The 25065-nt window shown below is 46.5% G+C and overlaps 1 protein-coding gene across 5 annotated transcripts in view; it reads left to right on the top strand.

Annotated features, from left to right (window-relative positions):
* Positions 1-865: 865 nt before the first annotated feature.
* LOC101391864 (UPF0606 protein KIAA1549L) overlaps positions 866-25065 on the top strand; it is a 281751-nt gene continuing 257551 nt past the window's right edge. For 3 of the 5 annotated variants that reach the window (XM_087423158.1, XM_087423156.1, XM_087423155.1), the window contains exon 1: positions 868-1563. In XM_087423158.1, the coding sequence (XP_087279284.1) occupies positions 1359-1563 (205 nt within the window). In that variant the 5' untranslated portion in view covers positions 868-1358. Of the gene's footprint in view, positions 1564-25065 lie in introns of all 5 variants that reach the window. The other 2 variants (XM_087423159.1, XM_087423157.1) reach the window with 2 other exon arrangements.

The raw sequence follows: 25065 nt of genomic DNA, 5'->3' as shown, positions 1-25065 counted from the left end.
TTTTTTTTTTTTTTAAAGATTTTATTTATTTTATTTTTCCCCCCAAAGCCCCAGTGGATAGTTGTATGTCGTAGCTGCACATCCTTCTAGTTGCTGTATGTGGGACTCGGCCTCAGGATGAACGGAGAAGTGGTGCCTCGATGCGCACCCGGGATCCGAACCCAGGCCACCAGCATCACAGCGCGCGCACTTAACCACCAAGCCACAGGGCCGGCCCTGAACTAGGTAACTTGCTTAAGGCCATCTAGCTTGGCAAGTGGAAGGGCACGGAGGCCAATTCAGCTGCCTGGAGGGCCTTTTGTCCCACTGGGTAACAGCCGCCTGATTGCCGGAAGGGACTTTTATCAAAAGACTTTCCCCTGGTCTCCCCAGTGCGCAGTGTACTGCTTTGCACGTAGTATGGCTGCAATAAATATTTGTAATGTGTTTTAGTCCAGCGTGTTATTGCAACTGGGCCACAGTCACTTCAGTTCCTCAGCGGTAAAGGGGCAGTCAGGTGTTCGCTGGCCGCTCAGAGAAGACGTGAACCAACAGCACAAAGCGCGCTCGCCCATCTGCAGAGGGCTTTCTAAAACCCAGGCTGGAGAGCGTTCTGGTCTCTTAAGCACGTTGACCAAGACCATTTACTCCCCTTTTCGGGGTCGGACCACCTGTCCTGCCAGTCTCGACTGGTGGGGAAATGAGGGTGAGGGAGAGCAAAGCCCACCCTCCCAATCCCCCTCAATCTTCCCCCCAGTCCGGACCTTCGCGGCGCAGGAACGGCCGCGAGGCGTCCCCCTCCCGGGCCGGGGGGCGCGCGGAGCGGGGGGCGCGCGGTGGCTCCGCGCGGGGGTGCGCGCGCGCGCCGGCCTCGCCTCCTTCTCCCGCTCCGGTGGCTACGTGCTTCCTTTGTCAATGAGGCGCCGCTCTGAGCTGCAGTAACCCTCGGCCCGCGAGCCGGAGCCGGAGCTGGAATCCGAGCCCGAAAGAGCAGAGCGGGGCGGAGAGGCAGCAGCCGGCGGCGGGAGGGAGGGTTCCGCGCCATCCGTCTGCAGGAGCGGGCCTGGGAGAGGGCCCGGGCGGGTCTGTCTCACCCTCGCCGCCCGGGCGCGCGGGCGCGCGGAGACAGGCACCGTGGGAACCCCGGCCCTCTCCCGCCGCGGCTCCACGCGGCCCCGGCCCCTGCGCGGGTGACGCCGCGGCTCCCCGGAGCCCGCCCGGGCGCGACAGCACGAGCCAGCAGGTCGCGCCGCCCGGCGACTGGCCCTCCGGCGCCCGGGCCCCGGCCGGAGATGCCCGGTGAGGACCGGGGCGCCGAAAGCTGGGCTCCCCGGCACGGTGTGGAGCGAGGCAGCGGCCTGGATGAGTGAAGCGTCCCCATGGCTCCGCAGCAGGCGAAGCCCCAGGGCCCGAGGGCAGCTGGGCCGGCGGCGCGGGGGCGCAGGGGTCGGCCTGGCGCGCGCGGGCTCGGCCTGGCTGGCGTGAGGGGTCCCCGGGTCGCCGCGTCCCAGGATGCGCCGCCGCCGCTGCTGCTGGGACTCCTGCTGCTGGCCGCCCTCCCCGAGCATTGCCTGGCCGACCCGGGTAAGCACTTGGCGGCGGCTTTGCGCCCGCGGAGGTTTCTGGAGGATCGGGGCCGCCCGTCGCGGCCGGCACCTGGCGGGGTGGCGGTGGGTGGAGAGGTCTTGGCAGCGCCGGCGCTAGGATTTTCTCCGCCCTTTGCTGCTGCTCCAGCAGGCAGACTGTCAGAAATCCGTCTCCCGGGAAGGCACTGTTGGGCGGGGAAGTAAAAAGAGGTGCATTCGCATCTTCTTTCTGGACAAGTTGCAGATCCTTCCTGGTGGTCCCGCAGGCACGCTTCATTTAGATAAAGACAGGGTTTTATCTTTTTAGGAGGACGCATTTCAGGGTGGGGACGTCCACTGTATTTTGGGCTCCCTGTTGGGTGTCCGCTTTGTTTTAACTGCATGAATGGCCAGAGTTTTAGGCAGTTGCCGTGTTGGCTTCCCAAATAGCGTTTTTCTTTGTGTTGACTGGAGACCCCTTTTATGTTGGCATAGAGGAACCTAAAGTAATTACTTGCATCTTGCTAGGGGTCCAGGCACTGATCATGTTTGCAGGAGTTTATTTAAAAATAATCACGCTTGGGTCTTAGACTCTCAAGAATCCTCAGGAAATAGATTTCTATAATTCCTCGGACAATTTTGAGAAACCTTTTGTAACTATTTGGAGGGGATTATTCTGCTAATGTGCTTCAACACTTACTGTGCAGTCAGCAGTTGTCTCCGAAATAAGAGTGATTACTCTGGCACTGGTGAAGGGCAGGCTTCTGTGTGTGATGAACTCTGGGTTCTGGGGTACATTTCATTTATCAAGGAATATAGCTCTCACTTCCACTAATATGATCCGTAGTTTTATGGTTTTTAGCAAGGACTAATGAGGACTGCTTTTTTCTCAGTGTGTCCCTTCCCCCTAAATTAGATTAAATTTCCTAACGATGAAGGAGCTCACACTGTTTTAGATAAGCGAGTTTCAGGTTAAAAATATTTCCTGTTTTCAACAGCTTAATTCAAAGCCCATTTTTCCTTTGATGCACTTAAAGGTTCACTGACATGTGGTGTCTGTGTGTGCAAGTGTCTGTCCAGGAATTTTCTGTTGTGATTATAGTGGTTACAAAGTTTCATAATCTTTGGATGTGTGCCTGAGAACCAAGAAAAGCATATGAAGCATTTTAGCCCCCAGTTTTTATGCCTCTAGCAGTTTCAGTGATATTTGGTATAATGCTTAAAAGGCAAGTCCTGAGTTAGACACGTGTAAGTACCCTAGTATTCATTGGATCAGAAACACACTTCAAAGTTTTATTTAAAATAAATCAGATCGTTGATAGTTTTGTAAACTATTTATGAGATATTAACTTTTGGATGTTGTTCATTTGAGTGCAGATACCAAAAACTGTTCACCCATCTGTAATATGTGAAATCTGAATTTTATGTACTGTTCCTGTCCAGCTGATGTCAGATGATTTCCTCTGCTCGGTTTTGAACTTCTCATCTCCCTTCCCTCATCTCCCTTCCAGCCTTTGTACACTGACTCTTCTGTACCTCCCTGCCTTTGCTTGGCTCTTTTCTCCTACTGCCAGAGCCTGACTCTGGGGGCTTTTGATCTGTCTCTTCTGGTTTTAGCCCTGGTCTCCTTTTCTTTATTCCCTTAGTGTGGTGATCATGGGGATCCCTAGGAAAGGTGCTTTGGTTAAAATACTGGTAAAAATCACTAAAGTTCGTGTTGTTCCCCAAAGTCCTCTGTCTTTCCCTCTCTCCTTGGAGTGACTTGTTGCTTCCTCTGCTCCGTGGGTGCCCTTTCTGCTGTCACCCTTGATGACCAATTCCCCGCGGTCCAGCTCACCTGTGGATCCAGAGTCCACAGCTGGCTCTGTGGTTTCCTGTGGATTTGCCGCTGATTCCGTTTCTTGACCTGGTTCTCTCAGTGGAAGGCTGAAACACTGGCCACACCCCCCCCACCCCCCGTCTCGCCTCCTGCCTGCTTTCCTTTGTTCTCTGATTAACCCGAGGCAGCTTCCCTGCAGGGTGGGCGAGTCCTGGACCATGGCAGGGCGTCCTGAGGGGTTTGTGTGAGGCAGCAGCATCTGGAGAGAGGCGAGAGAATGGATGACACTTTCCTGGGACCTTTGACTTTGAGCAAACAGCCTGGTTTGAACTTTTTCTGAGGGCTGGCTGCAGGTTGGTGCGGGCACTCGCCGCAGAGTGCGTCCAAGGCCGAGCTGCGTGAGAGGCCAAACCTATGACGTTAAGATCCTGCTAACAGTGCTAGCCTGCTACAGGCCCGGAACTTGCATCCTTGCTGCTCCTTGTTTTCTAAGGAAGGCTAAGCCAAACATTTGCCTTGGTTGAAAAATGGGTAAAAATAGATTTGTTTCAGGAAAATGCTGTAGTAGTTGTTCCAAACCTTGGCGTCCTGGAGCCCCCGCAGCGTGTTCCCAGCCTGCCTCCACCCGCTCCACCCCAAGTCCTTGGCGTTAATGTTCCTGAGGAGTCTGCTGCCTTCTGCGTCCTCGCTCAGGCTTCCTCTCTCACTTGCGTCTCCACGGAAGCCCTGCTCCAGGCAGCGACTTCTGTTTTGGGTGTGGGAGATTGGTGTGGGAAAGAAGGTTCCTTCCAGCAGTGAGCTCTGACCCTCTCACCCAGGCAGAGTGGCAGCGTTCAAATGAGACTTCCCAATCTTCCGAACTGCTCATCATCCGTTCAGTTCACCTCAGTCAACGGTGACTGTGGGCCTGTAGGTGCCGGCACTGCTCGTTCCTCTCTGACCTCGTCTCTCTGGCCCTCGGTTCTCTGATCTGTAAAATGGGGATAGTAAGAGCTCCAATCTCATTGGGTTGTTGTGAGGGATAAATGAGTTAATACCTCAAAAGTGTTTAAAACAGTGCTTGGTAGGTTGTACATGCTCAGGGAGTGCTAGCTGTTCTTCTAAACTGGCAGAAATTGGCTGAACGTTTACCGTGGCCAGGTGCCGTGCTGGGGCAGGGGACGTGGAGGTGGACACGAGGCAGTTTGTAGAAGCCCCTCCTGAAGAAGGTGGTAGGCGCCCTGAAACTCTGGTATGGTGTGATCAGAGCTAATAAAATGCAGGAACAGTTAATTCTGGAAGAGCGGGGGCTTTGAAGGGTGAGTAGGTGTTGGCAGGTTGATGGTGGCATTTCAGGAAGAGGAAAAGTCAAGGGTTCTTTGTGGCCAGAGCAGAGGATGCTGTTGGGAGGAGACGGGGCGTCTCCAGGCCTCCTCACAGGGCACCCCCTTTTGGCCCTCCCCGAAGGGTCCTCTGCTTCTCCCACTGCCTGGAAGGTCCTGGGTTGTCTCTGTTTCCCTCTTGCCTGTGACAGTGCCCAGCACAGAGGAGCACATATTACATTTCTAGCCTTCTGTCACTCCTCTTCCCTTGGTTTGCTGATTCTGTTAGATATTAGACTGATTATCTCATTAAATAATCCACAGTAAGTTGCGGATGACTGCTTTATTCGGGCATATATTTGCATCTTGAAAGAAGGGTTTGCTGATACCAGGGAATCTCTGACTTAGAACAATATGGGGGAGATAATTTTGACCTAGGTCGTCCTTCTTGCCCCTCTCCAACCTGGTACACATTATAAACTTGGAGTTGCATTTGAAACAGCTTGAAGGGTTCATTTGTGCATTCGTGCATTCAGTGTATCTTGAGTGCCCCACCTTTCTGAAGTCACAATAATGAATGAAAACCAGCTCCCGTTCTCACCGCAATTAGGAACCAGCCCAGTGCTGTCCAAACTTGAGGGACTGAGATTCTGATGACGACCAGAGACTATCTCAGAAGCCTACTTATCTCAAGTCTTAAATTACTAGAATATGACCCGACAATATTCAAAATGAATGTGCACACTCCGTTTTTCATTGTCATTAACCTTCAAGTCCATATTGTGGTTTTCCTTCTTTTTCTTCTTCCTCTTCTTTTTTTTTTTTTTAAAGAAACAATACTCTACTCTTCTCCAGACAAAAATGAATAGTTGGAATGACCCTAAGACATTTTCGTTGCTTGACAACACATTATAGGGGATTTCTAAACACACGGAGGGACAGATTATTCCAGGTCACGAGATGGCTGCCTTGCATGGTGACTGTCATTGGGGACTCCAGGACCAAAGGAGCAGCTAGCAGTCTGGGTCTTGTAAATGTCAGCTATTGTTGCTGGTGGGAAGGGGGCAAATGAGTCACTTTGATTTGGCAGTATTTATCAAGCACCTGGCATATGCCAGGCCGAACTCTTGCCTAGGTGCTCGAGGTATAGTGCAGAACAAGCCAGGCTGGCTCCTGCCCTCAAGCAGCCTGCAGCCCAGGACTGGAAACGCTTACTCAGTGGGAGGAGTGGCAGGGCGGTCAAGTACCTCTGTGAGTTGGGTCAGGTGGGTGATGTGGCGAGACAGGAAGTACCTGCCTTGTCCGGAGAGGTGAGGTGTCTGTGCTCAGCTGCAGCCTGCAGAGAAGGAGCCTCAGGGTGCCAAAGCTTGGACTTCTCAAGAAAAGCTGGATCTTTATTTAAACTCTTGTTTTCACATGTCACCAACTGATTCAGATTTTGGTACAAAGAGAACATACCCATGAGCCACTACTTTTTTTCTTTTCCTTTTTTTTTTTTTTGGTGAGGAAGATTGGCCCTGAGCTAACTTCTGATGCCAATCCTCTTCTTTTTGCTGAAGAAGATTGGCCCTAGGCTAACATCATGCCCATCTTCCTCCACTTTATATGGGACGCCGCCACAGCATGGCTTGACAGGCGGTGCATAGGTGCGCACCTGGGATCCCAACCTGCGAACCCCGGGCTGCCGCAGCAGAGCGCGCGCACTTAACCGCTACGCCACTGGGCTGGCCCCTTTTTTTCTTTTTTAAAGTCAAGTGTGTTAAGATATAACTTACATACAGTAAAATTCACCCTTTTCAGGTGTAGTGCATAATGACTTTTGACAGAAGTATAGAATCACGTATTCACCACCACAATACAGATATAGAACATTCCTATCACCTCCAAAAATTCCCTCCTGCCCCTTTGCAGTCAGTCTTCTCCCCCCACACCTAGTCCCTGACAAGCACCAATCTGTTCTCTGTCCCTTAAATTTTGTTTTTAACTGAGGGTCATATAAATGGCGTCATGCAGTATGTAGCATTTGGTCTCTGCATCTTTCGTTTAGCACGATGCTCTTGAGAATCACGTTATTGCCTGTGCGTATCTGGACTTCCATCCTTTCTTTTTTTGTTTTTTTTTTTGTGAGGAAGATCAGCCCTGTGCTAACATCTGCCAATCCTCCTCTTTTTTTGCTGAGGAAGACTGGTCCCCGGCTAACATCCGTGCCCATCTTCCTCCACTTTATATGGGACGCAGCCACAGCATGGCTTACCAAGCAGTGCCTTGGTGCGCGCCTGGGATCCGAACCAGCGAACCTCTGGCCGCCGCAGCGGAGCGCGCTCACTTAACCACTTGCGCCACTGGCTGGCCCCCTCGACTTCCATCCTTTCTATTGCGATGTCGTGTTCCACTGCACCACAGCTCGCTCACCCATTCACCCGTCGACAGACATTTGTGCTGTTTCCAGTTTTTGGCATAAAAGTCTTTGTGTGGGCAGTTCTCATTCTCTTGGGTAAATACCTGGGAGTGGGGTTTCTGGGTCATATGTCAGGTCTGTGTTTAACCTCATAAGAAACTGCCTCTTTTCCAAAGTGGCTGTACAATTGTGTGTTCCCATCAGCAATGTAGGAGGGTTCTAGTTGCTCCTCTGTATCCTCGCTGGCACTTGGTTTTGTCAACTTCCTTTTTTTTTAAATTAAATTTCAGCGATTCCCATAGTTTTTTAGTGGTATCTTATTGTAGTTTTCATTTGCGTTTCTCTAATTACTAATGATGTTATTGTTGCATATCTTTTCATTTTCCTACTTGCCATCTATATCTCTCCTTTGAAGTGTCTGTTAAAGTCTTTTGCCCATTTAAAAAATTGGATTGTTTGTTTTCTTACTGTTGAGTTTTGAGCTTTCTTTATGTATTCTGGATACAAGTCCTTGATCAAATATGTTTTTTGCAAATATTTTCTCCTAGTCTGTGGCTTGTTTTTTCATTTTATTAACAGCGTTTTCCAAAGAACAAAAGTTTTAAATTTTGATTAACTCCAGTTTATCAACTTCTAAATTTAAGGTTTGTATTTTTTGTGTCCTAGGATAGGAATATTTGCCTAACCCAGTGTCACAAACATCTGTGATTTCTTCTAGAAGTTTTATGGTTTTATATTTACTTTTAGGTCTGTGGTCTCGTTCATGTTAATTTTCGTATGTGGTGCAGGATAAGGGTCGAGGTTAATGCCTTTTTCATATGGATGTTTAATAGTTTCAGTACCATTTGTTGAAAAGACTATCTTTGCTCCATTGAATTACCTTGGTACCAAATATGTGTGGGTTTATTTCTGGACTCTAGTTTGTTCCTATTGTCTATACTTCTTTCATTACGCCAACACGACACTCTCTTGATTTCTCTAGCTCAAGGTTTCTTAACGTTGTGCTATTGACATTTTGGGCTGGATAATTCTTTGTTGTGTGGGACTGTCCTGTGCATTGTAGGATGTTTAGCATCATTCCTGGCTTCTGCCCAGTAGATGCCAGTAGCACCCCACCCCCACCCAGCCTCTCCCCGGTTGTGACAACGAAAATGTCTCCAGACATTGCTAAGTGTCCCCTGGGGGTAAAATCTCCCTCAGTTGAGTTCCACTCCTCTAGCTTTATAGTAAGTCTTGAAATCAGGTAGTGTAAATCCTCTAACTTTTTTCTTCTTTTTCAGAATCTTTTTGGATATTGTAGGTCTTGTGCTTTTCCATATAGCTCTTAGTATCTTCTTGTCAATCTCTAAAAAAAAAAGCTTGCTGGAATTTTCATTGGAATTTCATTGAATCTAGATCATTTGGAGAATATTGATATCTTAGCAATATTTAATTTTTGATCCGTGAACATATCTTTCCCCCTTTATTTAGGTATTATTTCTTTTCTTTCATCAATGTTTTGTAGTTTTCAGCATATGAATTTTGTACATATGTATTTCATGTTTTTCAGTGCTTTGGTAAACAGCACTTTAAAAATTTCTTTGTTAGTATACAGAAATATGATTTTAAAACTATTAACCTTATATCATGTGACTCTTCTAAAGTCACTTTAGTTTTAGTTGCTTTTTGTATAGTTTTTTGGATTTTTCTAAATAGAAAATCATGTTATCTATGAATAGACAGTTTTCTTTATTTCAAATCTGTGTGCCTTTTATTTCTTTTTCTTGCCTTATTGCACTGGCTAGAACTTCAAGTACATTGTTGAATAGGAATGGGGAGAATGGGCACCTTGCTTTGATCTTAGTCTTGGGGGAAAACATTCAGTCTTTCACTATTAAATATGATGTTAGCTGTAGTTTTGTTTTTGTTTTTTGTAGAGGCTCTTTATATCAGGTTGAGGAAGTTCCCTTATACAACTAGTTTGCTTTGAATTTTTATCATGAATGGGTTTTGAATTTTGTTAAATGATTTCTCTCTATTTATTGTAATCATCACAAAGGTCTTTCTTTTTTAGTCTGTAAAAAGACATTGGTTGATTTTAGAATGTTGAGCCAACCTTGTATTCCTGGGATAAACTCCATCTTAGTCATGTGTATGCCCCAACTGGATCTGATTTTCTCATCTTTTTCTTAGGAATTTTTTAAAGTCTTATGTTCATGAAGCATATTGGTCTATAGTTTTGTTTTCCTGAAATGTTTTGTCTGGTTTTGGGATAAGGGTAATGCTGGTCTATAAAACAGTAGGGAAGTGTTCTCTCTTCCATTTTATGGAAGTGTTTGGTAGCATTGGTATTATGTCTCCCTTAAGGTCGGTCTGTGGTCTTACGGCTGAGATTCAAGATTGCTCAAGGGTTTTTTTTTTTTTTTTTTTTTTTAATTTTATTTATTTATTTTTTTCCCCCAAAGCCCCAGTAGATAGTTGTATGTCATAGCTGCACATCCTTCTAGTTGCTGTATGTGGAACGCGGCCTCAGCATGGCTGGAGAAGCGGTGCGTCGGTGCACGCCCGGGATCCGAACCCCGGGCGCCAGTAGCGGAGCGCGCACACTTAACCGCTAAGCCACGGGGCCGGCCCCAAGGGTTTTTTTAGTAAAATAAAAAGTGTCAGATACCTCTAGTACCTTTCCTCTTTCTCAGGGCTAACAGTGGACACTTCCTAGACATTAGGACAGAGGGTTGGGTTAAGGTCTAGGGTGAATGGTCTGGGTGAGGGGAAATCACGTTGGATGTGTTCAAGAGACACGTCACCCTTGGCTGACTCTTGGCTATTTATCAAGTTGCTTCACTTTTCAGAACCTCAGTTTTTTCATCTGTGAATAAGAGCCTCAAGATCTTCCCTTCTCCCCCACTCCCCTGGCTGTGTGTTTATGAGCCCTAAGCAGATGTTTTGGTGGGTTAGACCAACTGCATTTCTTACTTCTTCCTACATTAGTGGCAAGCCCAGACAAGGACTCTCATTCAGAAAAGAGAAGAGTTTTTCCATATTTTGCTGTTGTGGTTCCAACTTGAAGACCAGATAAATATTGATTTAATCTTCATTGGCTTTTTAAAAATTATAAAAGTTCAATATATACTTTATTAAATTCGAGTAATACATAGTGTATGCAATAAAATGCAAAAGGCCTTGTTGGCTCCATTACTGTTCCCTAGAGTTGTGCTGTCAAGCAAGTGTGGTGGGTCCTTCCAGACCTTTTCTCATACAAATATTTATATACATATCCTCATTTAATGTTTTTTAAGAGATAAAGGGTGTAATATTTAGTACCTTACCTTTTTCACTTAACTTTGTATCGTGGCCCTCTTTTTATGCTAAGTAAATTTTGTCATAAGAGAATTTGAACTTCTCCCTGAAACACAGAAAATCCTTTACTTTAAAAGAAAACAGTTTTAAAACGACAGATCGGATTCAAACCTACAGAGTTAAAATATCTCCTCAGACCATTCTTCCTATTTTCTCTAGTCCTTGTGTCTTCCTTCTCGGGCAAATACTTCCATAGATGTTTAAGGAAAAGCATGAACCCTCAAACACCAAATAGAATGGGGAGAACCCAACTAGTGTAAATATAAATAAGGCCAAGTGGCTGCCTTAAGCATTTAGCCCAAGGTCATTGCTGTACCTGCCATCGCTCCACTCAGGCGAGACTTTGCCTAATGCATCCTAACCACGAGAGGGGAATTAGATTTTGATTTTGGTTTATATATGTTAAATCTATTCTTAGCTCAAAATAAAATATCCTGATGTCAGAAACAGAAAATGGCTTTGGTATTTATGCAGTACCACTAAATAGGAAGGTCTAGAATATTTCTAACTTTACTCTTTCCATGTGAAATATGGAATTAAGTGCCAGAATGAAACCAGGACTCCCCACCCCTCTGCCTCTGTCCCTGGTAATGAATGCTGCCCCTCTGTCACTTGTCTTTTTATTTGCCAGATGTCAAGAGTGAACTAAGGAAGGCTGAAGAAAAATGTGAAGTCCGAGCAGAAAATGTATTGAAATTAATTGTGCAGCTTATAAGTCCTTGTCAAAAAGAGCTGAGCAAAAATATCTCTAAACCTACAGTCTCCATTATCAAATAGTGAGTCTTTGTTTTGAAAAGAATAGGAGGATCTGGATTACAGGCATTATTTTGAATATAATTAAGCTGGATGAAGTGTATTAAAAAATTGGCGCCATCCAGCTGTCTTGAGCAGTTTCTTGTTATTATCTTATTAATCCTGCATGTGAACACACGACTCTACCTGGTGAGTCCTACAGAAACTAACCCTTTTTTCAGTGGGATGGAGAATGATTTCTTGTCTCTAGTCCAGCAATAAAAATGACATTTTAAACAAGTGTTCTTCCATCCTTATGGCTAATGTAATACTTTTACTTTCCTACAGGGATGATAGTCCTCAGAGTTTGGTACAGCACTTCACCGTTGTTGAAGTTTTCACTCTCTTCTTATTTGAATCTCATATCAAGAAAGGTCGAGGAATTAATTTGCTAAAAGTCACATGGTGGTCCAGGGATTCTCATCTTCTTCTTTGATTCAGGGGACAGATTACCCAGCTACTCAACTAAAACTAGCCCAAGTATGGGGCCCCAGGCCACAGAGGAGTCTCATGTGACATATTCAGTATAGGAATGGAGTGTAACTGGGCCATGAGGACACTATAATTAATTGACAGAAATAATAGCTAACATTTTTGAGCATTTACTACTCTCATCAGCTCATTTATTCTCACAACAACCCTGTGGAGTAGGTTCTTGATGATGCCCATGTCTCAGATGAGGAACTGGGGCACAGAGAACTACGGCAACTCATCCAGGGTCACGTGGGTGCATGTCAGAGGCGAAATTTGAACCCAGGCAGTTTGATTCCTCTGACCTCACTCTGCTTCATTGTATTGCCTTCCTCCACGGTAAGAGGCGGACATTCCCGGCTTTGTGTCTCATGGACCCGGTGGCCTCTTGCCTCTCTTTTTCCTGCAGTCTGGGTCTGTCCTCTGCCTCTTTCTGCAGACTGGCTTTCTCTGCTCACCGGTAGCTTCTGGATTCCCCCATAACTAGACCTGACGTGGGGCTTTTGCTTACTGTGGTGTTCCCTGCCGCCAGAGTTGGCAAGACTTTTCGGTTTAAGTGCCCACCATCTGGTCTCTGTCCCAGGTCTGTATTTCCCAGAAGGAAAAATCAGGCTGCCGTGGTCTGGTCAGTGGAGTGAGGAGTCTCCCCTCATCTGATCAGCAGAGGCCAGAGGAGAATGGGCATATGGTACCAAAATGACTTCCTAGGTGACCCTTCCTTCACCGTGGCCTTTGGTAGAGGGCAGTTTTAAATAAGATAGTGTGGATAGGGCAAGCTTCCCAAAATTTGTCCTCGCCCTCATGGGATTGAAAACAGGTTCATGTGCTGGTAAGCTGGCTCTGTGAAAAACAATGACAGCAAGTGCCCTATGTATAGCATTGGCCAATTTCCATGGTATAAATATTCTCACCATGGCTGATTTCAAGCTACTGATGTGACAAAGGAGTCGGGAAGAGATGCGCACAGTTTGCTCAGTGCCAATATGATCCCATCCGTCTACAGACTAGATGCAAGGCAGCTTACACAGTAAGAGCAAGATGTCGCCAAGGCTTAATAGGCCAGCCAGCGAGGTGTGTTTACGATTATGTAAATGGGAATAAGATTTCAAAGAAGAGAGGGTGGAAGTTGGATTTGGCACGTGCAGCCTAAAGTAGCTTGAAGCATATAGTCTTAAATGTACCATCTAGTAGGCACACAGAGATGCTTTTTAAAAAATTACATTTCCTTTGCCTGTAATGTCTCACATGTGATGTATAATTAACCCTTTCACCGATTTGAAGATGTCAGGCCTCATTTTCTTGGGGGGGCATTGGTTTTGTTGTCTGGCCCTGGCTGGTGTAATTTTTCCTTGCTTCCGGATGTCAGCACCTTCTCCTCATGTGGTGTTGTCCTTAACAGACTCCTTTCTTCCGCCTTACAGACAAGAGACGTGGAGTCCATGCTGGCCTGTTAGACATCTTTCAGTTGAATACACACTACTAGTCTTGATGGGAGCCTTCCTATCATAAGGTCATCTCTCAGTTCACGTAATTATGCCAAAAGCCAAGACAGCCTTGTGATGCCCCCCTCTGACAGTGTGTCAGATGCCTTCACAGGTCTCCAGGCTGTCTGGTTGGCCCTTTCCCTCGCTCATCTGGGAGGCTTGGCTTCGGTGTATCACTTACAATGCTGCCAACCTTCCCCATCTTTCTGCCTGATGTGACTGTGTTGCTAACCCTGGCCAGCTCTCACAGAGGGTGGTGGCGGCCACTGGGAGACGGAGTGAGGAAGTGTTGACAGCGTAGATCTCTCCCTAGACATGGAGTTCCAAGTGTCCTGCTGATGGAAGGTCAGTGTCTTTACCTATAAAAATAGCACAATTAATTTTTTCTTTTAATTTCCCTGGAGATATAGCGAGAGCAAAATTTTACAAGATTCTTCTTTTATGTTTCATTGGAGGTTTGTCCTAGTTTGTGGACATGTTGACTTCTGAATAAGAGGACTAACATTTATGAAACAGCTACTATTGTGCTGGTCACTGGATCAAAAGTTTTATCTTATTTAATCTACATAATGACGCTGAGATAGTTCTTGCCCATTTCACTTGAAGGAAGCTAAGATTGAGAGAACATTTATGAAATTGACTTGCCTAAGGGCACATTCCTTGTAAGTGGTGAAGATGGGATTTGAAACCAGATCTGACTACAGTGTAAATATATTCTCAGCTATACCTTGCGGGCTTTTTTCCTCTCATTTTATTAAATTTTCAAACACACAGAAAAGTTGAAAGATCTGTACAGTGAACAGCCATATACCTACCACCTAGATGGTACAAGGAACATTTTACTACATTTGCTTTATCGTATATCTGTCTGTCCCTCTATCCATCCATCAGCTCATCTTATTTCTTGTTATGTTCAACATAAGTTGCAGACATCGGTATACTTCACCCTAAACACTTCAGCATGAATGCCATTGATTATAGTTTAATGTTTGTTTATGGGTTTTTTTTTTGAGATATATTTACATACAGAGAGATACGGAAGTCTTAAGTATATAATTCCAGGTTTTGACAAATGCTTACACCTGTGTAACACAAATCTTTGTCAAGATGTGGGACGTGACCTTCCCCCCAAGGTGGTAAGACCCCCTCTTGCCCCTCTCCAGACGTCCCCTTCTCTACTCTCACCCCCACCTCCCCCACCGCCCAGGCATCATGGTTGTTTTTTTTACCACACTTTAGTTTTTATATCACACAGTCCTAACTAATGATGCCTGTTGTTTTTAAATGGACTTTTCCTTATATGCATTAATGCAGACAGTATTTATTGAGCAGCTGTTATGTGGCAGGCCCTGTGCTGGGTGCAAGGGATAGAGTCGGGAGGAGACAGACACTGGCTCATGTGGACAGCGGTCAGCTCCTCAGAGGAATGAGTGTGTAATTACCAGGCTCAGTGAGTGAGGAGGAGGATGGTCAGGGGAGGCTTTCCTGAGGAAGTGACATTTGAGCCGTGACATCAGAAGGATGAATGGGAGATAACCAGGCAGGGATTTGGGGCAAAGGGAAAAGTGGGTATTGTCCTCTGTGGTGGGAAGGAGTGTGGTTTATTCCAGAACCAGAGAGAAGGCGGGTGTGGTTGGTGGGCAGGAATCGAGGGGAGAGTGAGTGGTGGACTGGGCAGGAGAGGTAGCAGGGGCAGAGCACACAGGAGACAGGCCGTGGACCCTCGCCTCTGTCTTAAGAGTGACAGGAAGCCATTGCATAGATTTAAGTAAAAGAGTGACCTTGACATTCAATTATCCAACCATTTGAGCTGGATGAAGAGGAGACATGGACTGTATGTTCTGGAATCATAGCGAAAATGAAACACCATTGGCGTGAAGCTTCGAAATTTTAAGAGAAGCCTAATTTGCATTATGAATCCTACACAGATCTTCAGATTCCTCACGTTGCTTTTCTCCCTCACCTGTCTGCTTGCCCAGGCAATAACAGTTACTAAATAAAGATGCTCTGTCCCTCTAGGTCTTGCCTGCTCTTTCCTCTGTTCTGACTGCCTCCAGTTCATAGTCTCCTTTGCTCTTTAACTAGCCCTCCTTCCACCACCTGCGCCTCCCTGAAAGGGATCCTGCTAGAGTCACCAGTGATTGCCTGGTTGCTTCATCCTGGGGCAGTTGTCGAATCCCCTTTGCTCTGTCATTTATAGACCCTTCCAGAGTAGCCTCATCCAAACTCATGGATTTAACAACCACTTATGTACCGATGATGCAAAAGGCTCCGCTCTCTCCTGAGGATGAGGCTCACCAGTTTATTGCACATCTCCACCCATGGCTACTGAGAACTCAGCACTTCTCCCTCAGTCTGAGCCCATCTTCCCCGGAGTCTTGTCCCTCGTCTGTGTTGACTCTTTCAGTGAGGGTGACTACCACCTATTTGTTGGAACCAGAAATCTGAGAATCATTCTAGATTCTTTTATTTTTCTCCTTCTCTTCATCTAGTTGGCCACTAAATGTTGCTAATTGTATTTCTGAACGCTTGTATAATTCTGTCCCTTTTCTATCTCTGGTGCCTTATTTCCGCCCTCTCTTTTCCTGGCCTGTGCTCTTGTGAAAGCCACGCCTTCTAACTGACCACCCTGCCTCTAGCCTTGGCCCCTTCTACCCAGTCTCCTCCTCCAGCCTGAGACTTTTATAAAACATAAATCTACCCAACCCTTCAGTCACTCCCTGGAACTCATTCAACTCCACCACTTAGCAGCCTGGGTGCTTTATGAATGAGCCACCTCCAACTCATGCCTGCCATCATAGCCAGACTCGCAGTTCCCCAAAAGCCCTTTCATGCCCCTTACGTTTTATTCTTTCTACCTGGGAAGCCCTTCGCAGCCCTGTCTGCTTGGTTAGCATCTGTGCTTCCTTCAAGACTCAGTTCAGGTGTTGCCTCCTTCAGGTAGCCTTTCCTGGCATCCACTCTGCCCTCCGCCGCAGGAGCTAGATGCCATCCTCCTTCCTCCCACCCTCTGTACCATCTGCGATGGTCTGCTGACCTGTCTCCTCTGTCACACTGTGAGCTCCTTAGAGCAGTTCTCAGAAGGTTATCCTAGGTACACTGGGGCCTGGAAACCCTTTCACAACAACTATGAGCCATGTGCAAAAACTGTTTTCATTATCACTGAGGACACAGACTGTCACAGCCATGTCTGTTAGAAGACACCGAGCTAAGTGGCTGGTGAGACAACCTGCTCAGAGCAAGAGGGAAGAGTATGCTATAAAGTCAAGCCAGCACTGGGAACAAGAGAGACGCTGCCTCCTGAGCACAGGAGCCAGTTGCCAGTGCTGTCAGGGCAGGAAGCAGTGCTGCTTACACTGCCAACGGGTGGGTAACTATGGAATCAGTGTGAGTTCCAGGGTAGGAAAGTGTGCAGTCAGCCCCTGCAGTTTGAGAGCCACTATGTTAAAGGCCGGGGTCATGTCCTGTGTCTTAGCATGGGGCCTTGCACGTACACAGTAGATTATGGTGTGTATAAAGGAAGGGGTAGAATTTCTTGGTATGTTCTGACTGTACTTATAAAATCCTGTTATATTATCTGGTCTTAAAACCTTTCTTGATCATTCTGCCAACAAATATTTATGGATATTTGTAGTGCTAGTGGTAGAATGGGATGCAGGGGTCATAACCCAGATGGGTTTTCAAAAATTAAACACTTGTCAAACAAAAATAACAATAATTTAAAAATCAGGAGGTCTTCCATAAAGTTCTACACTCTTGCATGGCAACCATTGGCTGAAGTTGACTAGTGGTACCTTCTTTAGACGGGGCATCTGTCACACCCCTCACCTGTCCCACTTCACTCATGTGTTGGCTGAGGTGGGTTTACTGTGGTAACAATCCAAGCCCAAGTGCAGAATGGCTCAAAGTCATAGAGTTTTATTTCTCACTTACGTAGAGACCAAGTGAGTGCTCCTGATTGGCAGGGAGCTCTCAGGGACCTGGGAGCCTCCCTTGGTGGTTTTGCCATCTTCAGTGAGCAGCCTCCAAGGCTGCTGTGCTTGTCTGCATCCCACAGATGGAAGGAGAAAGAGCCGGGGGAACAGGTCTGAAGGGGCTGTGGGTTATTCTGCCCACATTCCATGGATTAGGGCTCAGTCACTCAGCCACACCCACCTGCAGAGAGAGGCTGGGAAATGTAATCTAAGAGTGGGCCCCGAAAGAAGGGAAAACAGGTTTGGTGAACAGCAGCTCCTATCCCACCCAACTCATTTATTTTACCTGTTTGGCCCCTGTAGGCATTTGAGTTTGCAATTCTTGGAGATAAGGAAATCTGGGTTCACAGCACTCTACTGTCAGCTCCAGCAGGACAGGGACTTAGGCTGTTGTGGTCACTGCTGTTTACTCAGTGCCTGGCACACAGTAGGTGTTCAGCAAGCCTTTGTTGATGATGTGAATGAATTCTCCTTCTGCCCTGGGTAAGGATAATACCACTTACCTAGTGCTTGTTGTGTACTTAATTCTGTGAGTAGGTTGGGTGCCCTCTGGCGTGGGGGTAGGGGGAGGTGCTAAGATTGGGACGGTGATGGAGGCCACAGGACTAGAAAGAAGGGTAAATGTGAAAATGATTTTGTTTTTCTCTTCTCTCTCGTTTTCAGTGTTTTTCTGGGGCTCCCTTCCATTTATATATTGACGAGAACATTTAATATATTTTCTTATTGGCTGACTGTTAGTGTAAAAAATCAGCTGTTTTCAACCTCTGTAGTTTTGGAAGATAAATGGTTGCTACTTAAAGTAAGATTTTCCTTCCTGCATGTAACAAATTCGATTATATTGTACTCAGTTGTACTTCAAATGGATCATGATCTGCTGTCTTTTGTTTGTGAAAAAAGTTAGTGTCACTTTTCAAGTCGCCTTGATGTCTTTGAGCAGCACACAGCATGGAGGGCATGGTTTTCCTACATGTTTGATTTTTGATTGTGGTGCATTTGAAGCAATTGTTTGTTGTTACTGTTGTGACTTTGATTTATTTGGGGGGTAGGTCTGAAGTAACTGGAAGGCACTGATTGTATTTTTTTCTTTCTACATGGGAATAAAATAAAATCCTCCATGTCTTGCTACCCCTGGCCCTGCGTCTTTGCTAGTTAGTAGGGGGCTGTATAGCCTGGAGACCTCCCCTGGAGCAATTCAAGGGGATGTCACCAGCCTTCAGGGCAGCAGGAGGTGTAGTTACCTTTGCATGAAGTGCACCCCTTGATGTGACCCTTGGGCCCTTGGAAATCTGCCTTCCGTTTGTTGAAGGGGCTGCTGATGGGGCCGCAGCTCAGCTGCAGGTCTCGCTGTGTCTCCCAGACTCTACTGAATCCCTTTTGTCAAAACCGTCCATAAGGGGCCGGCCCGGTGGCGCAAGCGGTTAACTGCGCGCTCCGCTGCGGCGGCCCGGGGTTCGCTGGTTCGGATCCCGGGCGCGCACCGATGCACTGCTTGGCAAGCCATGCTGTGGCGGCGTCCCATATAAAGTGGGGGAAGATGGGCACAGATGTTAGCCCAGGGCCGTCTTCCTCAGCAAAAAAAAAAAAAAAAAAGAGGAGGATTGGCGGATGTTAGCACAGGGCTGATCTCCTCCCAAAAAACAAAACAAAACAAAACAAAACCGTCCATAAGAAGATGAGAAAGTGTAACAAAAATAGAGATGTGTAAACTCGTAACCAAAAGAAATAGATCATGAAGATATTTACAGAAGTATTGTGAGAGGAAAGGATTAATGCAAGTTGTGCTGGTAGAATTTCTGCTGAGTTGGGTTGATCTGAGGGAGGACCAATATTGTTAAAAGGAGGTTTGACTTGGGTGATTCTCGTCGCAGAGGGTAACACAGGCGACACCGACAGCAGGTACCGGAGAGGGAGTGGGGGGCTCAGTCAAAGCCGCTCATGCTTTCTGCTCCCTTTAACTTACCAATAGCATTCACTTCCTTTCTTTTTTCTTTCTTTCAAAGTTTCAAGTATTGAACTAATGTTTGTTTTAGGCCTTCTCTCTTATCCTAAATTTCATCATAATTTCTTTAAAAGTTAAAACATTTTTCTCCTATTTAAAAAAATATATCACAAGGCAACCTTTTAATAATATTAAAGGAAAGTTTTGAAAGGAGGAAAAATCACTCACCGATTCCCTACATTAATGCCTGAACCATATAGATTTTTATCTGGTTGGAACACTAAAATTCCAATTAGGTGGTCGGTTATTAAATAGTGTCGGTAATACCCGCATCCTCTCTACCCCAGGTACTGGTCCACACTACTTTTTACCAGTCTGTGATTAGATAAGAACAGGGACTAAAGTGGGGAAACTCGATAGGAATTAGACATTGGTGGGATATGCAGGTGTGTGTGGTCTGTGGCCTCATCCCGTAGAACAAGATCTAGACCAGTCGGGTGTGATTGAATCCACACATGAATTGCAGATGGCACGAGCTGTAGAATATGAATTGAGAGGTAAAGACAAACAGATTAACCAACTAACTAACCAACCAGCCACTGGTCCTTTGCCATGTCAGGTCTCTACAGCTGCTTACTGTTGGCTCATCATTCACTCTTCCTCCACTCGTAGTCACCTTAGAAGAGAAACATCACCCGCAATCCCAGCAATCCCACACAACCATTCTTAGGATTGGTGTCTTTCCTCTCATCCCTTTTTTTGTGTGTGCCTTTTACAAGTATATTTGTAACCATAATCCATCATGGTTTCCGAATCTTTAGATTCAGGTTCCTAGTTGACATATTATGGGCAATTTTTGTGTTTCATCTGTAGTCTGGTTTAAAGGTTTAGTAATCAGTTATGTCTCCTTCTGTTAGGAGTTATCTCTTCTGTTAGGAATTTTCAGCTCCTTCAGCTCCAGTTAGTGTTTATAATACCCTAAGATTTTTTTGGGGGGGGGAGGGGTGGGAGGAGGAAGGAGAACACTTTGCAGCCAAAGAAGAAATAATTCAAACGTCTTTACCTTCTCAGGATTCTGTTCTCATTAGGCCCACGGGTTGCAGAAGATGCAGTTTTTATCCTCTGTCAGATTTTTCTGCTCAGGTGAGGTCAAATTCTCACAAGTCACCGAGCTTCCCTGGTGCCTGAGACTCCAGGCGGTGGGCTGGTCATCTGGTGAGATGGACATCATCTGCTCCAAACAGGCATCTCCCGTGGTGAATGCCACCTGAGGGCTGTGGTTCTGAATCCTCCTGGCTCCATCCACTGCCCGCTGGCCATCTGTTCTCCCCTACCCCAGGGTTTATTTTGACTTTGCATGCTGACAGAGGAGATCTCTTCTGAGTCACCTGTGCCCACCTTGGCTTTTTGTTTTATTTTTTAAAATTTCTTCCTAAATCTTGGAAATGGTTGCAGATTGTATTCACTCAGTTTTGTGAAATCAGAATGACAAAGATGGAGAAGGAAGGAGGACGTGGCATGTTTCAGTTGTATGTGGTGTCACTCCAGCTGCTCTCTGTTGTGGCTCAGGTGCCTGTGGGCTCAGCTTTTGGCTCACAGCTTTGTAAAGCCAGCCCTTGCTGGAAAGAACTAACCCCATTCATGCTGATAGGAAACTGACTTTTGATTCCTTACCAGTTAGTTGCTTATCTTAAGCCATCTTTAAGAAGAATGTTTAATAATCTGTTCTGAATTTAGTATTAATTAATAGAAAAATAACTTCTCTTATTTTGACATAATTTCATTTGTTGGTTTCTGGGCTTTTAGGTACAGCACATCTTTAAGAGTCAGTGATATTTGCAAATATGTAGAAATAAAGCAATCAAATATTTACGGAACACGCACAATGTGCTAAGTAAGGCCAGTGCTAGGTGAGATTTCCAGAGTGGTATCAACAGTGCTTTTAAGGAATATACATGAGGATGTGACTGCATGAAAATAGCTAATTGAATATGGAAGGTAAAGTATCCAGGTGTAAAATAAGGGCACAGAGAATAGATATTAGAGGAATTTATCTCATTTTTGTTTTGCATGGACTGGGCTGTCAAATTCAGCATCCACTTTACTCTGGGTTACAATAGGAGTGGACAGGTGGGTCCCTAGTGCTAAGAACTTGTCTGAAAGAGCAACAGTTGCTGTGATCTGGGACCCCGTGGTCTAGGGTGGTGCTGGAGGTCCTCTGGGAACTTTTGAATTGTAGATTTTTACTAGAGCAGGTCTTAGAGAATCATGATCCAGCAACAGAACCTTTAAAAGAGAAGTTGGCATTTTGTTTCCCAAATATATTCTTACCAAAGCACACAGTAGAAATTGTGGAATAAAATCATCTTTGAACTGTTCTTATTTGAATTGCCTGAAACCGTAGAATATCGTTACTGAACAACTCTGTGACATGTTCCTTACAGTGCAAGTCAAAGTTTCTTCTTGCTCTGTCAGCACTTATGGTCCCGACACATGCTGGCTGCCTGACAGGCTTGTTATGGCATTTAATCTTCACAGCCGGTTTATGGGATGTGACTGTAATTATCCCCATTTTACAGATGGAGAAGCCGGGGTTTAGAGAGACAATGTAACTTGCCCAGGACCACAGAGCACAGGCCTCCAAACCCAAGGCCTGTGCTCTGTCCACTACCATGGTAAATGCTCTCCGTGATTCTACTGCTCCTCCTCTGCCCAGCGAGCCACATCCCAGGCCTGAGGATGAGATAGAGCTGTTTTACCTGACAGGCACATACTGTCTGCTTCCCAGGGGGCTCTTACATCCGCCGTTTCTGCAGTATGGTCTGGGCACAAAGTGGGTGTGAGAGTGGCTGTGTCTGTGAGGATGTCCACGGTTGTGTCTCCTCATTTCAGACTTCAGATGCACACTACAGGACATTTATTTTCAAGCTCTTATTATTGGGGATAATGAGAACTGACTAGATTGTGTTCTGACCCCCATAGTGCTTGAAATTCAAGTACATTGGCAAGAAATCTCAAGAATTTTATGGAGTTCTTCAAAACTCACACATACAGGTTGAATCAGTTGGGCTTTTGGTCTTGTTTCAGTCCTTAAAAATTGCACAGGCCTGAGTCACACTGTGGCCACATCTAAATAAAATTTAGATGCTGTGAGATATGGTTCTGAATTTGCCCTTTGAGCTTAGTGAGTTATGAATTTGTCTTGGTGACTCATCATTTTCCCTGCCCTCGGTCACCGCTACATTTCTCATGCTGGCAATATGGAAAATAATGTTTTGGTTTCCAGCTACCTTTTATGGAATTCATATAAATTTATACCAGAGACCTGGATCTGAGATGGGTGCTGAGAGTTTCCTGCGTCTGTATGCTCAGGTTAAACATGTCCAGTAGACTTCTTATCTCACGGGCCTCTTCAGCAGCAGTTGTCGGGCGCCTGCTGGGGGCCAGTGCTGTGTTCTCCTTGACCTGAAGCCTTGCTGTTGCTCATGTCTGGCCCGTTTCTCAGGGTAGCAGCTAAGCACATCTGAGTGACCGTGAGCACTCGCCTGGTCACTAGACATTTGCGGCAGCCAGTTGTCGGTCAGGATTGTTAGGTGTTAGGGCGTAGTCACACAGTAGGCTGAGGCCCCAGGACCTTGCACTGGAGCACAGGGGTGTCCCTCAGAAGCAAGCAAACAAACAACATGAATGCTGGGTAGACAGGTAACAATCTTTTAATCCACCTCCCTTGTTTTACAGATACGAGGTTGAGGCTCAGAGGAGAAGCATGTGGTCAAATTCAGTAACCAAGAATATTGAAGTTTCACGTTAGGATTTGGCAACCTCTTTAGCTTTAAGCACCACCAATAGGATTAAGGAATAAAATTGCCCTTTAAAACATTTTCCTGCTTTGATTCTCATATTTTAAACAGCCAACCAGGGGTGAAGAGAATGAATATCATAAACCCCATTTTGCAGATGAGTAACTTGAGGCACACAGAGATTCAGGGGCTTGCTCATGCTCAAGGGCTGGTTCATGATGGAGTTCGGTCCAAAGCCTGAGGCTCCTGTCTCCTGTCCAGCACGCTCTGGCTGGGCAGTGCCCTGGGCGTCCTTGGAAAGGAAAGGGGGAGAGGAGACTGTAAGTGGAGGGGAGGAAGACGCAGGGAGAACAGGCATGGTATTTTGGGGCTTGTACGTAGTGTTTTGGGTTCTGCAGTGAGGTTGCTTGTTCTCTGGCACTGCCTAGAACGTGTGGGCGGAAAGCTGGTCTGAATTTTTCTGCTTCTCCTGCTCCCTTTCTTCTTTCCCTCCTGCAAAGCCTCCTCTCCCGTTGAGATGCCTGTCTTCCCTCTGCCGCTGCTGTCGCCTTCTGACTGCAGGCTCCGGCTTGGTGTGCTGAGGGTCTGGCGGCTCTCGCGGCTTCCCCTTGGCCAGCGCCACCTCAGTGCAGGCGGCGTCGGGACACGCAGCCGGCAGGCTCTCCTCCCGACTGCGAGCTCTTGACCTCTTCATGGGAACCGTCTTTGTTTTCACTTCACTTCAGCCACCCTTCCCCAGTGGCCACTGGGGGGCCACTTGGACCCCCCTTAGGAGCTTGCACCCCTCTGGAATCTCAGACTCGGGTACTCCACTCTGTCCACAGCCTCTTGCCATCTGGGGTTCACTCCGTTGTCTCGCCTTGCCAACGTTTGGCCTCTCTGAGGTTTCAGCCCCTCTGCCTCTGACTTATTTTAGTCGATCTCCCCCATCATGCTTCCTTTCTCTTCTCTGTCCAGTCACGCCCCACACGTCTCAGCCCCCTTGTCTTTCTGTCTTTCTTGACCTGCACGCCCCCAACCATTCATTCTCTCTACCTCAACCCACGGGCTGCTGCATATATAAAAATATGACCCGCAGTTTGGTGCCCATATGATTCTTGTTTCCTGTGTCCTTGATGGATGGTCCAATACTGCACATCTCAGCAGTGCCACTTGCAGTCCCTTCACGGATTCCGTATTGGCATCATTTCCCATGCCCCCAAATGGCTCTTCTGAGTGCCCGTGACCCTCTTGAGCCTTCTAACCTGCTTCCAGCCCACCAGTCCACGTTCTCAATAGATGACTTTTGTGGCACCTTCTCTGTCTGTCACCCTTTAAATGTGGGTGTGCCCCAAGGTTCTATCTTAGTCTTCTTGTCTTCTAGCTTCACCACATTGAGGTGTAGACAACTCACAATGACACGTCTCCAGCATAGTTTCTGCTGCACTCCAGCCCTGATCTTCTCTCTCATGGACACTTGCAGTTAGATTTTCCCTATCATCTCACACTCACCTGTTTCCCAACCTGACCTCCCAGCCTGGTCCTCCTGCTGTATTCCCACTCTTGGTGAATGGACCCTCTGTCTGCTTGGCCATGCAAGTGGGAAACCAGGGTCATCGTAGACTCTTTCGTCTCTTTCAGCTGCACATTTAATTGGTCCCGTTAGTTCTGTCTCCTTAATATTTCCTGTGTCCACCTCTTCCTCCTCCAACCTTTACTTAGGCCCCTGTGCTCTCCCGTCTGGAGGATTTCTGTAGCCTCCTCTGTGGTCTCCCTCCTCCCTCTCACCTTGGTCCCGTCCTCCATAGATCTTTCTAAATCATAAAACAAATCATATTTCCTTCCTCAGCCTAAGGCTGAAAACTGTATCCAGCCCACAGATATGTTTTATTTGACTCACAGTGTAACCCTGCACCATGTTTAAAAACAGTTTTCTTTTGGCTTTACTTGCCTATATTAAAAATCAGAAAATATCTCGTAAAGTCTCCAGATTTCTGGCTTACATTTGAAAACCAGAAGTCCTGGCCCCCTGGCTCCTGCATTCTCCCAGGGCAGCACAGCTGGCTGGACAGAGAGACAGTGTGCCCCTTACATGGGGCGTGTCCTCTCCTGTTAGTCACAGACCGCACCTTCCCAGGTATGCTTCACTCACTTATGTCACCTACCTGGCTCCTGCATCATTGCGTTGGTGGCCTTGGTTTGTGGCATGAAGTTGGGCCTCCTCC

Source organism: Ceratotherium simum, chromosome 34 (genome assembly GCF_057802395.1).
Source record: "Ceratotherium simum simum isolate JZ-2026a chromosome 34, ASM5780239v1, whole genome shotgun sequence".
Lineage (NCBI taxonomy): Eukaryota > Metazoa > Chordata > Mammalia > Perissodactyla > Rhinocerotidae > Ceratotherium > Ceratotherium simum.
This window is presented reverse-complemented; position numbering and strand designations above follow the sequence as displayed.